This window comes from Macrotis lagotis, chromosome X, assembly GCF_037893015.1.
Source record: "Macrotis lagotis isolate mMagLag1 chromosome X, bilby.v1.9.chrom.fasta, whole genome shotgun sequence".
In the NCBI taxonomy this organism is placed as follows: Eukaryota; Metazoa; Chordata; class Mammalia; order Peramelemorphia; family Peramelidae; genus Macrotis; species Macrotis lagotis.
Genome location: NC_133666.1, coordinates 24,947,293 through 24,964,909, shown reverse-complemented (window position 1 = coordinate 24,964,909; position 17,617 = coordinate 24,947,293). Strand labels below are relative to the sequence as shown.

The window sequence follows — 17,617 nt, the reverse complement described above, 5'->3', positions numbered from 1 at the left end:
ATAAAAAATTTAAATAAATTTTTTAAAAAGACTAGTAGAAAAAAAGAAAAACTATATATCAATATTAAAAAAAAAGAAGTCCTGCACTAAACTGATAATCATTTCTAAATCCTGGAGGAGAAATGCTGAAATATTACAATTTTTAAAAATTTACAAGCCATTTCTTATAACTGAAATCTGTGATTTGAAGAACTGGAAGTGGCAAGGATCGATCTTTGAGGCAGGAGGAACACAGTTTCCTGGAAGCAGAGCAAGCTCTAAGAGCTCTTTGCCTTCTCCCTCTCCCACCCCCCCCAAAAAGGGTAGGGGCAATATAGGAAAGCCCAATTGATGTAACCTACATATAAGCAAGGTTTAAAAACATCTGGCTAGTCAAATAGCTCCCTTCTCTTAGCTGATAGCAGTACTCATAGAAGAGAATTCAGTAACCTACTCTTTACTCTAACCAGGCCTCTCTTAAAAGATCCCTGGAGGCAACAACTGGTACACTAAGCTTCTTCCTGCCTGCTAAATCAGGTGGGCCCAAAGGAGACACTGTAAAACCATCCTCAACTGTTCAACTGCCTAGCTCAATTCAATTTGAGGTTATCAAATTATCAGGTACTATAAAATGAAACAGCTTCTGTTCAATCCCTAAATAGGAATTCAGAAGAACAGATTCCCAAACACCTTTTCCCTGGAATTCATCAGTATTAAGGTGCAACAAATATGGACTACAGATTATGAGGTTTGGTTGGGCTGGGCTTCTCCCCTAAGCCTTTTGGAATTTTACCATGGTGGGGAGGAACAGCAAAAGATACATAACAAGCTGATGCTTGGGGGGGGGGGGCAGGGCTGGGAGAGACCCATGGTTTGGAGCAGTGAATATAGCAGGTTCAATTTGCATGTGGGGCTAACAGCATTCATTTCAATTCAAAAGACATTTATTTAATGCATACTGTATGCTGGGCACCCTGCTGCATAATGAGGCAGAAGAAATGTTTGGATAAGCTAAGAGGAACATTGTGAGCAAAAGTTGGTAGAAGTGAGAGCATGGGTAATTTCAAAGGACAGAGAAGTTTGAACTAAAGGAAGTATGGATTGTGTGGAGGAGAAAGTTATGTGAGATAAGGCTAGAAAGGTAGGGGTTATGACACAATTTGGAAGGCCTCAAATGCCAGATCAAAGAATCTGATCTTCCCACATTAGGCAAAAGGAAACCACTGAAGATTTCTGTGTTGTGGCCAGATCTGAGCGTAAAGAAGATTAGTTTACCTCTGGTGTGAAGTACAGGTTTGAGGAGGATCTGAAAACATCTAGTAGAAGTAAAATGCCCTTGTTCAGCCAGGAGGTATTAAGGGCTGGTAGTAGGAAACAAAGGAGGGGATAAATGTGAGGAATATTGCAGAGATGATAATGGCAGGTCATGAGAGGTGAGCTCTCAAAAGAGAGAAGCTCCAGATTCTGACCAAGGACAATACCCTTCTTAAGCCTAGAAAATGAGCCACTAAGAATGAGTCACAGGGTGAAGTAGGTGAAGATGTAGAGAGTTCAATTCACTTAAAATCTTCCTTAGACAAATCATTCAAAGCCATACATTCTGCTAATGGTGAATTTAAGCATCTTTGTCTAACTGTTGTATAATTACTGTGATTGGGTTTGAGTATATATGATGTCAAATAACACAGTAATAACTGATGAGGGAAAATTATGAAACTAAGTAAACAAAATTGGTACCTTGTATACATCTAAAGTGTTTATTAATAGGAATGACTTCTTGTACAGGATCCTCCTTTTCATAAAAGTCGATTAATATCCTAGGAAACAGAAGGATGGAACTAAGAGCAGTAACCAATGAAAAATGTTAAAAGTACCAAATAGTCCCCATTTCTGTGATTCTTTAAGGTGACACACTTCTTTTCATACATTACCCCATTTGATCCTCAACTCCCCCGCACTGTGAAGGAAGTAAGGTTATCATGATCATGTTATCCTTAACATGTTATTATCATTATGAATGGGGAAACTGAAGCACAGAGAGATGATCATACAATTTATCAAGGTAAAAAACTGAGACCCTTAGATCCACACTGACTTCAAATCAAATGCTCTTTCCAGTACCCTGTACCACTTTGCCAATGTTAAACTCACATTGAGAATTTACATTCATTAGAGGATTATGGCCACGAGATCTTGTTTTATTAGACTTCCTGAACATGGTTCCTGACAGCTAAGGACTGCCTCAAAGGGTTGGCCTTCAGGGGTCATTTTTGACAACTCCCAGCAGAGTAATGATATAAAGAACACTATTGCATGTCCTCGCCCTATAAATGTTTACAAGCTAAGTCACATGGCATGTTTCCAAATATACAAACTGACCAAGGAAATTTTTATCTTTCACTTCTTTAGACTAAAAACTTATTAAGTAAAATTTTATACCTCTATATCCCACATAACATTGTCCCAACCACTGTTATTTCATAATGTTAGGTCATCGTAATCAGATCACAAAAAGCCTGGTGTAAGATCATAGCTTGGCCAATCTCTCTAAGATTCAAATCATAATATTTTTTCCTATGGGACCAGATGTCCCTGTAAATTATGTGTTTAATTAATTAAACATGAGAATGTTGGATGGGGTATATGTATTCATATAAAAGATTGGACAGAGTCTGACTCCCCTAGAATAAGATACAAGAACTACTTATGATATAGATGACCTGTAATCACCTATTGTTTTTGACCTTTTGCTAGGCAATTGTTTGAGCCATCTTTCAATGATTTGCTAAATTGTTCAAATCTCCTAATTTAAAAGTGAAATTGGTTTTCTGGGCTAATTTTCCATTTTGTCTTATGCTTTTCTTCTTTAGGTTTTTTGTTTTCTTTCTTTTTTAAAAAACATCTGTTAAGTTTTACAAGGATATCCTGGGGAGGAGGGAAATTGCCTAGTTAGATTTGTGGGAACAATTCTGTTTGCCTAATTTGGGGATGCTTCTAACATGAGACTAACTGTGAAAGTCTTTGAAGGAATTAGAAGAGAAGTTTGTTAAGTCCAGATGGACACAAGAAACTAGGTAAAAAGTGAAGGGCGAGGAAAAGCTCTGTTGGTTTATATTAACTTTACTTAGATATAACACTTCTGAAGTAAAAAGAATGTACACTCGGAATAGTGCTGGAAAGCAGCATAAACACTTCAATGGGACTGGAATCTGAGGTCACCATTAAACAATATGATAGCCGTGTGGTAAAAACTAAAGCCCAAGAAATAGTGCAGCTAGAAGTGAGCCTCACCACTCTATATACTCCTTTTAAAGGAGAAAGTCGAAGTTGAAAAAGATAAAAGAATGTAGTAAGGAAGCAATACAGTTAGGCAGTGCTACCAAGAGGGTGTAGAATAGTCTGAAACAAAAAAATTTATTTGCCTGAGAAAGGATCAATGGGAAACCAACCTAGATTGGCAATTCTCCCAAGATCCGTGATTTCATCAAAACATCCACCCGTTGAAAAAACGGTCCTCATGCATTGGGGTGGCTGCAAAAAAAAAAAATATCTTTGATTTTTCTACATTTAATTCATCCTCAGATGAAGATGACAGCCTTGTTCAGGCTTGTGGTCTAAGTCTTGGTCATCTGGTAGGTAGGATCTTCCAGAGCAAAGCACTGAGAGTCCAGGGTCAGCTCTACATTATAATCTATGGAGGACTTGGTATAGGATTTGGAAATTATTCCTTGTTGGGGGACTCAAAGATCTCTCTTCCTATCTTATTGCTTAGCAAGAAAACCTTCTGAATGCAATTTGTCTTTTCAAGCTACATAAGACACAAGAAACTGCATATCATGGATGGGATTAACAGTCAATAGGAAAGCCTTTTAGAAACATCTCCCCAACCAGTAAGATTTCAAGAAAGTTTAATGATAAGAATAAGAACTTCTCAATGTAGTTTAACACAATCAGCTTAAACTGAAAAATAATCATAATGTACACCTCTGGAATTTATAGCATGTTAAGCATATTTAAGTAAAGGATACTTAATTTTAATGACAAGAACCACCATAAATGATGCGGTCTTTATGGTGTTCAGAAAGAAGGGGTTTGACAAGTAAAATTCAGGTTTTTATCAAAAAATGTCCAAGAGACACTGTAACTTGCAGACATAACTATCTGGTCACTAGAATGTTGTTTTTTCACGGTGGAATAGTTTACCGTGGTCTCCAGGAAATACCTTTGAGACCATTCAGCTCTTTTGCCCTGACTGCACAGTCACCATACACAAACCTGATTTACTAATTCAGTTTCTGAGTTACTTTCAGGAAATAGGTAATGAATACACCTAATTTTTGGAAGGATGTAATAGTCTACATACAAGTATTACACCATTATTAATAGAAATCTCATTAATTACAATGTACATCCAATATTATATTATTAGTGATGATTTGCAAATATAGTATGAACTAATGACATAACACATAAAATGTTACAATATGTGAATGCAATAATAAGTAAATACTGAATGTGAATCAATATGTGTGAGACAGCTCGGCATAATGGGAAGAACCCAAAAATAGGAGCTTTTACTCCTTCACTTAGTTATGCCACTTGGACAAGTCACGGAAGATCCTAGGCCTGTGGGGAAGGAGGGATGTAATCCATCATAAATATCTTATAGAATTCAAGTGAGATATACGTGCAATAAGAACTTTGTATTAAATACCACATCTATTTAAGTAGTGATCACCTTTTATAAAGGAGATCAAGTGTTACTGTTCTAAGGAGAATCAAAGCCAGCCAAAGAACCTTTTCCATGTTAATCAAAGTACTTCCATCCTATGGAGAGTACATAAGCAAAGGCTGGGCAAAACCAGCTTGGTTTTGTTAAAATAATAATGAAATAGCTTTCTGGTGTAAACAGAGCTCTTGTAATTTTGGGTAGTCTAAAGTCATTCAGGTGCTAGTCACTTTCAGGCAAACTGTGTAAGATTGAGAAAGTCTGAACTATGTTAATCCCAGCAAGAAACCACATTTTAACTTGAATGAGATGCCAGTTACATGAAAAATTATCTTTAGTTAGTTCTTTAATAAGTGAATGAAGTGATATTTTATTTGATAATTCAACAACCTGTTGAAATTTTTGTAGGATCAATTAAGGTATCAGGTGATCTGATCAAGGTAGGATGAAATAATATTTGTTTTGTTTTCTTTTTTTTTGCAAGGCAGTGGGGGTAAGTGGCTTGCCCAAGGGCACACAGCTAGGTAATTATTAAGTGTCTGAGGCTGGATTTGAACTCAGTTATTCCTGACTCCAAGGCCAGTGCTTTATGCACTGTGCCACCTAGCCATCCTGAAATAATACTATTTGTGATGCCATAATTTAGGGAATGTCTGCTGAGATATGAATGAGAATTACACAAGAAAGTACCAAGTTCACAGGTAGCCCTGAACTATCAAAACTGAATTGAGTGATCAGACCCTACAACATCAGTATCTAACGAAGCCAGTGCTGGAGGGTCAGTTCATGCCAGTTACAGTCTAGAATGAGGCCCCCTGAATGGGCTGGCAAGGTGAGAGATGGGCAACATCTGACATATGCTTAAAAGACAGTATAGATAGCAGTGTATGCTCTAGGAGGACTGGACAGTACTTGATTAGAAAATAACCAGAGAACACAGGAGTAAGCAGAGATGATATGAGTAGAAACTGGCTTCTGAAGAATAAATGTGATGTTTAACTGTCACCATGAAGATCTGTGAAGAGTCTGAATAGGGGACTGGGCACATGAAATGGTGATGACTGTGGTCACTATGAGGGCTATTTTGAGTACAGATAAGGTAGCAATATAATGAAAGCTGGCAATGCCATGGACAGTTCTTTTGATCAGTCACTAGTAATTTATCAAGCTCCTACTTTTGTGTTGAACAAGGTTATTAAGGATATTATGCCCCCAGGAACTTTGTGGGGGTTATTTATGTCTTCCACTAGTGGGGGGTGAGGAAGAAGGGAAGCATGGAATTCAAAGTCAGGAGACCCGGGCTTGAGTCCCAGTTAAAATACTTACACTGGCTGTGTGACCCCCTGGGTTACACTATAAAAGCACAATGTCTAAAAAGCCACTGTTGTGGTATCAGAAGTGTCAATCTAAAGGAATTTCTAATTTCTCATTAATGCACTGCAATTGTAGACCAAGCTGCACAGAATACAGGAAGGGAAAGTTTGCTCTGTTTAAAACAACATAGAGTTTCTAAAGCACTTTTATTTAAGCTCTTCCTAACAGTTCCACATGTATTATCTCCTTTTATTCACATCATATATGGAAAAGGTAAAGCAAGGTGGAAAGCTGTTATTATTCTCCTGTCTTGACACAGTAACTGACAGAGACTAAGATGATAGAAAATTTGAAACCAGGAGACTGGGCTTTAAATTTTGTTTTTGCAACTTACTGAGTTTGGTTAAATCATTTTCCTCCTCAAATCCCTGAGTTTCCTCACTTGCAAAATGAGGATAATGGTTCTTGGCACTATTCATCTTGTAAGGGTTATTTTGCACAATTCTTAAAGGGTAAGAAAATATAATAAAGTGAGATACCTCTCTTTGAACTTCAGTTTCCTGATCTGTAAAGTCAATAAACCTCTAAGCAATATAGTAATATCAGATGTTATCATTATGTGAATTGTTCCTTAGTTGGTTAGTTCAGTTGTAAAATGGGGATATTTGAATTATCTACTTCATAGGGGCATGAGGGAAATACTTTAAATAATGAGGGGATATAAAAGGGTAAGTGCTTGGAGCTAGCCCACAGTTGAGTCAGAAAATTCTGGGTTCAAAGTCCCTTCTATGACATAGAAGGAAAGAAAGTGACTTAAGGATCATCAACTTTCTTAAGATTTAGGATTCACAGAAGGGTTGATGTCCCATGGTAGAGGGAGTTACCTTGTGCAAAGGTTTCTTTTTTTTTTAAATGAAATTACAAGTCCATACAAAATTGAAAAGGGAGGTAGAGAAAATAAAGAAAAGCAATTTGTTATTATTTTTAGAATGAAGTGCAATAGGGACATTTACTTTTGGTCTCAAAACTTCTGTTCTGTTAACACTGAAAATGTGGATCTTTAATTTTTTCATCTCCAACTTTCCTATCCTTGTGACAAACTTTGGTAGCTTGTGTTTCCCTACTTCACTCAGTTTCATTGGAAAACTGGCCATGATGGGTGGAGGGTGGCACAGTGCAAGGCTGGGAAAAACGGGAGTCATAGACTAAGGTTAAAAGATGGTGTCCCAGCACCTGGTTGCAGGCTGCAAGAAGGCCTTCACCACTCCAGGCTATGCAAGATGGCGTCCTAGCCCCACGCTACAAGATGGCGTCCTAGCCCCAAGCTACAAGATGGCGTCCTAGCCCCACGCTACAAATTGGCGCGCTAGCCCCAAACTACAAGTTGGCGCGCGAGCTCCAATCTCCAAGATGGCGTCCTAGTCCCAATCTACAAGATGGCGTCCTAGGCCCACGCTACAAATTGGCGGGCTAGCCCCAAACTACAAGTTGGCGCGTGCGCTCCAATCTCCAAGATGGCGTCCTAGCCCCAAGCTACAAGATGGCGTCCTAGGCCCACGCTACAAATTGGCGGGCTAGCCCCAAACTACAAGTTGGCGTGTGCGCTCCAATCTACAAGATGGCGTCCTAGCCCCAAGCTACAAGATGGCGTCCTAGGCCCACGCTACAAATTGGCGGGCTAGCCCCAAACTACAAGTTGGCGCGTGAGCTCCAATCTACAAGATGGCGTCCTAGCCCCACGCTACAAATTGGCGCGTGAGCTCCAATCTACAAGATGGCGTCCTAGCCCCACGCTACAAATTGGCGCGCTAGCCCCAAACTACAAGTTGGCGCGCTAGCTCCAATCTACAAGATGGCGTCCTAGCCCTAGGCTTGGAAAGGGGGGGAGCCCGAGTTCAAAAAAATCATTTTAAAACGTGGTTGTTAATTGCCTCTATTTGCCTGTTTCTTTATCTGTAAAATGGGCACAATAGCAGTTTCCACCCATAACTGTTGCAAACATCAAGTGAGATATCAGAATCACACTTGCTGTAATTATTACACCTCTGCTCCCTTTTCCTCTCCTGGTTCCACCCTCACTAGAGTGAGGTTGGCCGCAAGGTGTAAAATAGACAAAGCTCTGGACTTAAAGAATCAAGCAAACTTGGCTTCCCATCTTGTCTCAGACACTTTTAACGACCCCCTGAATCAATTAACGTCTCTGGGCCTCAGTTTCCTCAAGCAAAATGATTGGGTTGGAACGCAATCCAATGCAATCCTGGTGGCATCCCCTCTACTCTAAAACCCCTCTTTTCGGTCCAGCGACCCCCCTCTTCGAATGCTTCAACCTCTGCAAGACACGGGGGGCAGTCTCCTACTGGGGCACAGCTGTGGGGCTTGTCACAGGGACATGCCCAGGGTTCCCCAGCCCGGCCGCCCCGCCCTGGGAAGGCACACTTCCCGCAGTTCTTCGCCCCTGGGCCCCGGGCGCCCTGCCCGGTGGTCGTGGCCAGGCGGACTGGCCGGCACCGGCCGCGGGGGTCCCCTCCCCCCAGCGCGAGCCCCAAGACTACTCACTCGAAGCGGGAGCTCCTCTGCACCAGGGTCAAGCGGCAGGCCTCGCGCTCGTGGCCCTTCACCTCCCATCCCTCGATGGTATGAAGCGGGGAGTCAAGGCACTCAAGCTGCAAGCCGGGCCGGGGCCGCCGCCCGGCCGCCCCCCAGTCCCGCGGGCCGCGCGCCTGCCCTCCCCGCTCCCCCTCCTCCGCCTCCCCGGCCCTTCTCGCCTGCGCTGAGGTGGATACTGTGAGGTACCGCAGTCGCCACTGAAGGGGCTCCATCGGGCGGGCCGAGGCGCCGGGCTCCGAGGGGCGACCCTTGTCGCCCGGCGGCCACGGCCATCCGCCCCCGTCCTGGGCCGGGCCGCCGCCCTCTCTGTAGTCCCGTCTGGCCGCCAGCCGGCCTGCTGGGGCTTCGCCTGCCCCCACGGAGGGAGCGAGCGAGCGAGCGAGCGAACGAGCGACTACGCCGAAGGAGCCGCTGCCCCGAGCCGCCGCGCCGACACCGCCAGGGCGCCGCGCTCCGACTGAAGTAGGAACGAGGGCCGAGGAGGAGGGGCGACGTTCGACGCGAGCGAGCGCCGCCCCGCTGCGGAGCCCCGCCCCCGCCCCCGCCCCCCGCCCGCCCACAGCGGCGCCCCCGCGCGGCCGCACGCCGCCACGGCAGCGGGCCAGCCCGGGCCGCCAAGCGGAGCCCCGCGGCGGCCCCGCCCCGCGCCGGGATCGTGGCACTGGGCGATCTGGCCAGAATCCCTCCGTGCCGAAGACAAGGACGCTTGGAAGTCGGCTCCTGCCGTCCCAGCTCACCGGGGGGGGGGGGGCCTGGCCGCTGCTCCGGGGCAGCCTCCGGCTCTTCTCTAAGGGCCAATCCTGAAAAAGCCCCATCCGCACGGGCAGAAGTTCCTTCACCAGAAGTGCAAACAAAATGAGTCAATTGTCAGCTCCTTCCTCTCCCACCTGCCCTCCTCCCACCACCCCAAAAGGACGTGCCAGCCTACTGCTGGGCTAACTGAACCTAAACCTCTCTGCTGGGCAAAAAGAAGTTTGCATCAAAGGGACCCTGTGGAACTGGGAGGCAAGAGAATGGCACCTCTGATGGAGGCTGGCCCTGGCAGATCTGTCATGCACAATGCCAGCCTCGGCCAGAGCAGAAACAAAACGAAACAAACCAGGGCATCTAAATGTACACATGTTCACTTTTTGAAACCTTCTCTTGTGTTGCCTTTCTTGCTCATAGATTTCTCTCTTTTCTTACAAAAGGACTAATAGGTGGTGCAGGGCAACTAGGTAATGCACTGGCCTGCCATGCAGGACACAAGTTCAAATCCAGCCTCACACACTTCACTTTTTTTTTTAGCTTTTCCTCAAGGCAATGGGGTTAAGTGGCTTACCCAAGACCACACAGCTAGGTCATTATTAAGTGTCTGAGGTCGGATTGGAACTCAGGTACTCCTCAATCCAGGGCCAGCACTCTACCCACTATGCCACCTAGCCACCCCTAGACACTTCACTGTTACTAGCTGTGTGACCTTGGTCAAGTCATTACACCCTGATTGCCTCACAACCACAGTCATCTTCACTGGTTTGGATTCCTGTCTGGCCACTGGACCCAGATGACTCTAGAAGAGAAAATGAGACTGCTGACTTCACACAGGCCCCCCCACCCCCTCACTCCAATCCAGTTCATGTGCTTGTCACGGCATCACCCCTCTGATGTCACGGTGTTCTTTGAGAAAAGACAAACATCATCATCATTAATATCTTAAACACAAATGTATATGTAAAACTTTTACCAGACTGTTCTCATCATCAAGGTGAAAAAGGGAAGGCAGGGTGGAAGAAAAATATAGAACTTATAAATCTGCAAATGGATGAATGTTAAAATACAACCATAGCATATAATTTGAAAAATAAAATAAAATATCAAAAACATTTTAAAAGAATGTCTGCTCTGGAATTCTGCGCTCAAATTTTTCCTCTGTTTACTGTTCAACCTTATATGATCATGGTACTCAAGTTACAAGGGGTCTGAGGTCCCTACCATTACTTTAAATCCGCCCATTTCCACTCTAACATTCTAGTTCTAAAATTCTAAGGTACCCACACTGCTTCTTCATGGTTCCCTGTTCAGTTCTTTTCTTTGGAATCTGCAATCTTGGCATTCCCCAAGGCAAAACCACTCTAAGCCCTCAACCTGTCTGTCACACATGATTAAACATTTCCTTCAGAAGCCACACTTGAACTCTGGCTACATGAACAGCTTGCCTGCAGATCAAAAAGGCTGGGGGTGGGGGGAAGGGGGAAAGCAGTTCGATTGCTCAATTAATTTCCTAGTTTAATTATTCTAATACATTTCTAAAGTTTTAAAGTGAATGTTATTTCAAAAATATTCAAAACTGTCCAATGCTTTAAAATCATCACCCCCCTTTCTCTCTAACCACCCCCCCCACCCCACAGCTCAAACATCACCTGGGATGTCTCACACAATTTCATTGATCACAATTAGCTTATTGAATTATACTGTATCACTCTACAACTCTCCCCTCCACACATCCCCATCTCAGTTTAAACTTAACAGCTCATTAAAATAACTCTGGTCACCTCCCCCCCCCCCCAACCTTCCGCCCCTTTTGTAATCACTAAATATGTCTGGTGATCTATCTGAAATATCTGGTATTCATTATCTCCCCTCTCCTTTCTTACAGCCCCTACCCACCCATTCCACCTCCTTATCACATAAATATTTCATTTACTGAAATTTCCCTCCTGCCTGGTCTCTTTCTCTCTACTCCCTCTGCCCACAGCAACCAGATAATCTTCCCCACAAAACAGGAAAATAAAAAAAAGAAACAAATTATGCTCTTTTGATATGGGATTGGGGAGAGTCCAATCTGGAAAACAGAGATGTCATTGTAATGAAAATATGACTATCTAATAATATACATAGTAGTGAGCTGGAACTGATAAAAAGAGACTGATAAGAAAAACTGCAGCCAAGACATTCTAGGAGCTTTCCAGTTTGGGGAGATAACTACTCAAATCAGTAGTGGAGTTTTCTACACGGGATTCTCTAAGCAATGGTAATAATACAGACCTAACACCCCCTTCCTATTTTTTAAAAACTTAATTTATTACTGAGGTAAAATTATAAAACTCAAATTAAATAAAATCTAAAAAAATTAATTTATGATTTAATTTTCCAGTCACATGGAAAGTCCCCTCTTTATTCAATTTATACCAGTTATAGGAAACTCCAACAGTTCAAAAACAAATCAATAGCTGTATTTTTTCAAGGTATATGGTTTATATAGTAATCTGGGGCACTAGTAAGAGGTTTGTTTTATTTTGTTCAGTGAGGGTCACATAGTCATTCAATGCCAGTATGCCTAGATGCCAGGGTACAAATGGACTTCAGAACCTTTTCTTGCCAGGACTGGCACTCTATCTCATATGCCACACTTTCATTTTGCAATAAAAATATACACGTATATTAATTATTCTGGGGATCAACTCCCTGAATACAAAAGCTTTTGTGTTGAAGTCTTTTTTTTTAATTTTAGAAAGGTTTTATTTATTTTGTTTTACCATTTTCCCCCTGATCTTACTTCCCTCCCCCCACCCCCCACAGAAGGCAATTATCCAGTCTTTAAATTGTTTCCAATGTATACATTGATCCAAACAGAATATGATGAGAGAGAAATCATATCCTTAAGGAAGAAACATAAATTATAAGAGATAGAAAGATAAGACAATAAGATATCAGGGTTGTTTTTTTTTCTATATTAAAGGTAATAGTCCTTGGTCTTTGTTCAAACTCCACAGTTCTTTCTCTGGATACAGATGGTATTCTCCATCACAGATATCCTAGAATTGTCCCTGATTGTTGCACTGATGGAACGAGCAAGTCCATCAAGGTTGATCATCACCCCCATGTTGCTGTTAGGGTATACAGTGTTTTTCTGGTTCTGCTCATCTCCCTCAGCATCAGTTCATGCAAATCCCTCTAGGCTTCTCTGAATTCCCATCCCTCCTGGTTTCTAATACAACAATAGTGCTCCGTGACACACATATGCCACAGTTTGCTAAGCCATTCCCCAATTGAAGGACATTCACTTGATTTCTAATTCTTTGCCACCACAAACAGGGCTGCTATGAATATTTTTGTCCAAGTGATGTTTTTACCCTTTTTCATGATCTCTTCAGGGTATAGACCCAGTAGTGGTATTGCTGGATCAAAGGGTATGTACATTTTTATTGCCCTTTGGGCATAATTCCAAATTGCTTTCCAGAAAGGTTGGATGAGTTCACAGTTGAAGTCTTAATTATGTTTAACAACAGTGTCTAAATAAATTTCTGTCTGCACTGATCATTTATTTTCTCAGAAGATAGGAAGTAGTGAGGGGAATTGCCTATTAGGAGCTAAATAAAATGTGAAGTCATGAACTTTGAAAGGTTACAAAAAAATAACTGCCATTTCTAGGCCAGGGGAAAAAACATGGCTAGATGTATTTGTGTTAAATTAAAAGAGGGAAAAACGAAGGGCATTTTGCCTGTGAGCGCATTATGAGGTTTAATCATAAGCTAGACGTATCTGCCAAAAAATAACAAAAAAGTGATGTTAATCTTGGGCTGCAGTGTCTAAGGTGAGGGAGAAGGGTCCAGAAAAAGAGAGGGAGGGGAATTGTCCTATACTTGTCCTTGACACATTACCAACACCTAGTATAGTTGTATTTTAACTCATTTTATTGGAAATTCAGTTTAACAAATGTCCATAGATACCAAGGTGACCAGAAGGACATGAATGACCCATCTGAGCATGGTTGATTATGAAGAAGATGTGAAAAGGAGAGAGATAAGGGAAAGTGCAGGAATAGATTTGACTTCAATATTATTTTTTGTTTTGTTTTTTAGGTTTTTGCAAGGCAAATGGGGTTAAGGGGCTTGCCCAAACCACACAGCTAGGTAATTATTAAGTGTCTGAGACCGGATTTGAACCCGGGGAACTCCTGACTCCAGGGCGGGTGCTTTATCCACTGCGCCACCTAGCCACCCCATGGCCTCAATATTATAAGCTCTCTGAAGGCAGGGCCCCAACTGAACACAAGAAGGCTCTCAAAGAAAAAGGTTTAATAGCAGTTATTTAAGCAATCAACTGATTTAAATAGGCAACATCAAATGGCCCATTAGACTAAACTGTCAAAACATGGACATTTCACTATTCCTGTAAATAGAAAAGTTTGGTTTGTACCTTGTCCATGGATGGTCATAGAAAAAGTTTGTGAGTATATCTCAAGGGTTGGACTAGTAGATAAATTGGTCATTTAAAAAGTTAGAATTCTTGGCGGATGGAGGGGGTGGTGAAGCAAGAGACTGAGTGAAATCTTGATCATAAAACCCAAAGATATCAACTACAATGTTTTTAAGCAGTTACAGTCAATTGTGGAAGATCAAGATGAAAACTAAAGTGTTTTTAAGCTTTTACAATCTATTGGGGAAGACAAATGAGGCAAGCTAAATGGCAAAGTGAATAGAGAACCCAGCTTGAAGTCAGGGAGACTTCTCTTCCAGAGTTTGTCCAGCACCTCTGACCCTTACTAATAGCTGTGTGACCCTGAGCCATTTAACCTGTTTGCCTGTCTCCTCATCTGTAAAATAGGGTGGAGAAGGAAGCTACGCCAGTGTCTTTACTTCTGACAAAAAAAAACCCAAATGAAATCATAAAGAATTAGGCACCATTGAACAACTAAAGGGGAAATTAAGCAGATGACAACACATAAAATTATTTAATATCATTAAAATATTATTAAATAACTATAATTAAATTAATTCTTTCTTTTTGGCACTACCACCCTCTTTCTCTCCTTCCCCCAACTCTACATATTTGCAATTCTAAATGTAACATCAGGAGGCTTAAATGAACTTTACAAACATAAAGGCCCAAGGGTAAAACAGAACAAGTGATAATATTCTAAGTAGGCCTGCTGTCCAATTATGACTGGTGGAAGCCTCCTTAGAACTCACAATAGATGTGAAAAGTTATGATCAAGAAGGAGGAAAGCATATTTAGTATTTTCCCTGGTAGAACTGTGGGGGCAGATTCCTAATGGTCAGAGTTCAAACTGGAAGGGGCCTTGAGAGGATTATGGATGAGAACACAGGGGACAGAGACCTCACTGGTATCAAGATTGTAATATGAACCTTGGGGTCTCTTAACTTTAGAGTTCCCTGAAGGACTCAGAAGGGGTAAATGGCAAAAAAAGGCAAATTCTAACTCAGCTCCTCAGCTTTAGGGGTGAGAAATATTAGTGGTTATCACAGCCACAAGAATTCATTAAGAACTGAACTATTTTGTACACCACAGAAACAGTGTAAAGACTAACAGACTGTCTTCTGGGTCGGGGGGGGGGAGGGAAGCAAGAATAGGAGGAAAATTGTAAAGCTCAAAAAATCTTTCTAAGAACTGAAGTGTTTGCTTGGTTCCAGAAGTCTAGACCTCAGATCAATGTGCAGAAACTGATTAGGATGATGACCCCTGTGAAATCATGGCCCAGGTTGAACCATCATCTACTATTAAGAGTATAACAGATGTTATGGAATGGACTAAGTTAGTGGGTCCCCAGTGTCCCCAGTTCTGAGTTTGAAGGTGTAGCTGTGCATTGCATGTGCTTTTAAAAAATATCATACTATGTCTGTGGAATTATGAGAAAGGACCTTGGAATTGATTTGGGAATTAGCTAAAAAACACAATCTTTGGATTGAATAAAATCTTAAAATAGTTAAAAAAAACATACACAGAGACATTTTTGTGAACAGCTACAAGATTTTATTCTCCTACTTCCTAGACTGTGCTCAGTAACAATGAAATTTCTTGATTGCCAGCTGCATTGAGTCTAATTGCATTAACTTCTTTGGCAAACTTGATTTTAGTTTTATGCAAATGATCTTCCTTAAAGATGGTACAGGTATCTGGTAGTATTGATGAAAATTATTCTGTCAGGGGAAGACATGCTATGACCTTCATTAAATGAGAAATTATATAAAATTATGCTTGCAAAAAATGAGTGGTAAGATTTTATGACATTGCAGCTTGTTAGGGTGTATGGTGTTGGACCTTGTTGCAGGAGCTTTACTTAGAGCTTTAAAGCTTTACTTTACTTACCTTTACTTACTTAACTTCTAACCAAGCTTGGCTGTCCTGGAGGAAGTCAGAGAACCCTGAAATATCGGAGTTGGAAGAGACATTACTTTTTTAATTCAACTCTTAGCAGTAAGACTTCCCCTCTACAGTATCCCTAGCCAGTGGTCCTCCTGCCTTTGTTTTTCTTCCTTTAGTGAGGGGGAAGTCAACTTAACCTCCCCTTTTTATGTGATCCCTTTCGATCAGGGGCAGGGAACATTGGGCCCTTCGACTGGATAAGACATACTTGAGAAATCCTTTGGGTTGGCACTTGAAATTCAATGAAGGACTTGAAATTCAACAAATCTAGGTGCTTTGTAGAGGTGAATGAATTAAATATTTAACCAAATAGACCAGGCTAATTTTTGAGTTCATAGTTTTGTATGACCTGTAAATGATGATAGAGATATCCAAGTGGCCTATGGCAGAAAAAAGGTCCCCCCATCCTGGCTTTAGATCTTTGAAAGCAGCTGTCACCTCCTAAACCCTCTTGGACTCAAGCTTTCCTAAAAACACATTCCCAGGTTCTTCAGCTGAGTCTGGCTCTGGCAAGGTGGCTTAAGGTCACCTTAAATATCTTAAAATTTCAAGATGGATCCAACCAAGTCCCACGTATGCCAGAATATTCCATAACAGCACTTTTGTGTGATTAAACCAAACCAAACTGAACTTGGAAACCTGGCTGATGAAACTGTTCTCTGAATGTAATGGCTTAGAGGAATTCAGAGAAAAGAGGGTAGGTTCCTGCCTTTGTAAGGAAATGAATTACAGAGAAGAAAAGAAGTATAATAGTGGGATCAAAGAACTGAGAGCTGGAAGGGCTCTTCATTTTCCAGATGAGGAACTGAGGCCCAGAGAAGGGAAGCAACTTGTCCTAAGGTCGTTCAGTGAAAGGCAGAGCCAGAAACCATACTCCTGCCTTTGATTTCCTATTCAATGCATTCCCCTTCTCTTTAAGCTGTGATGCTCGGGCTGCTCCCAACTAAGGAACTGGGATCTGGTGAGTTTCCAGATTGAGCAGGAGGAATTTTTGAGAGAAAATGACTGAGTTGGAAGAATTGAAGCTGGTTTTTCCTGAGAGAGGCTTGTCTTGTCTGTGCTCATTATTGGGGGACACCTTTCCTAGGCACCCAAATCTTCCAAGCCCCCTTCCCACAACCAAAAGCTGCCCAAGGAAATAAATGGGAATTGTTGTCACTTATTATAATCATGAAAGCTTCCCCTTTCCTTGGCTGGTTATGTTTTTGCTGTGAAAGCACTGAATCTCTCCCCAGTCTTGGAATTTTAGACTTTTGCCAGGTTATGGAGGTATTTTTTTTTTTAGGCGAGGGTGGGGAAAAGATATTTCTCATGTCATTCTGCTCCCATCCTAAAGTGCCTGACCTCAGAAGTCTAGTCCTCAATTGGACACGGGAGGAGACTGAGGCCCAGAGAGGTGAAGGGACTTGGCAGAAATCCCATTTCAGTACAAGTCCTCTTAATTGTTCCAGAGTTAGCTTTTGGTCCAGGTTATCTTCTTCACACCAGGGGCTTAATAAACGGATGATAGACTGGATTAGAAAGCTTGACTGCCCTGGAAGCTGGCAAGGTCCCCAGGGTGGAACTAATTAATTCCTCTTAACTTTTCAATCTGTTGCTTTTTTTTTTTTTTTGGTACACTGCTTACTTTTAAACCTTTTATAATGACTGTTGGATCATTTAAACTCCGAAGGCTGGACAGAAAGTGGGGGGGGGAAGCCCAGGAGTTCAAGTCAAGTCAGGATGCCATCCTTATGCACCTATTTTGGGTTCACAATGGAAATGAAGGCCTTTGGGAGACTGGTCACTGGGGCAGTCTCCACGGGGGCCCGGAGAATGCAAATTGCAACTGTCCATGTGAGG

The 17,617-nt window shown here is 42.0% G+C and overlaps 1 protein-coding gene across 1 annotated transcript in view; it reads right to left on the bottom strand.

Moving 5' to 3' along the window:
- OCRL (OCRL inositol polyphosphate-5-phosphatase) overlaps positions 1-9,064 on the bottom strand; it is a 53,972-nt gene extending 44,908 nt beyond the window's left edge. Inside the window, exons 1-3 of the mRNA XM_074208296.1 lie at positions 8,806-9,064; positions 8,579-8,658; positions 1,717-1,796 (exon numbers count right to left, since the gene is read on the bottom strand). Coding sequence (XP_074064397.1) covers positions 1,717-1,796; positions 8,579-8,658; positions 8,806-8,841 — 196 coding nt within the window. The 5' untranslated portion in view covers positions 8,842-9,064. The remainder of the gene's footprint in view (positions 1-1,716; positions 1,797-8,578; positions 8,659-8,805) is intronic.
- Positions 9,065-17,617: the final 8,553 nt, after the last annotated feature.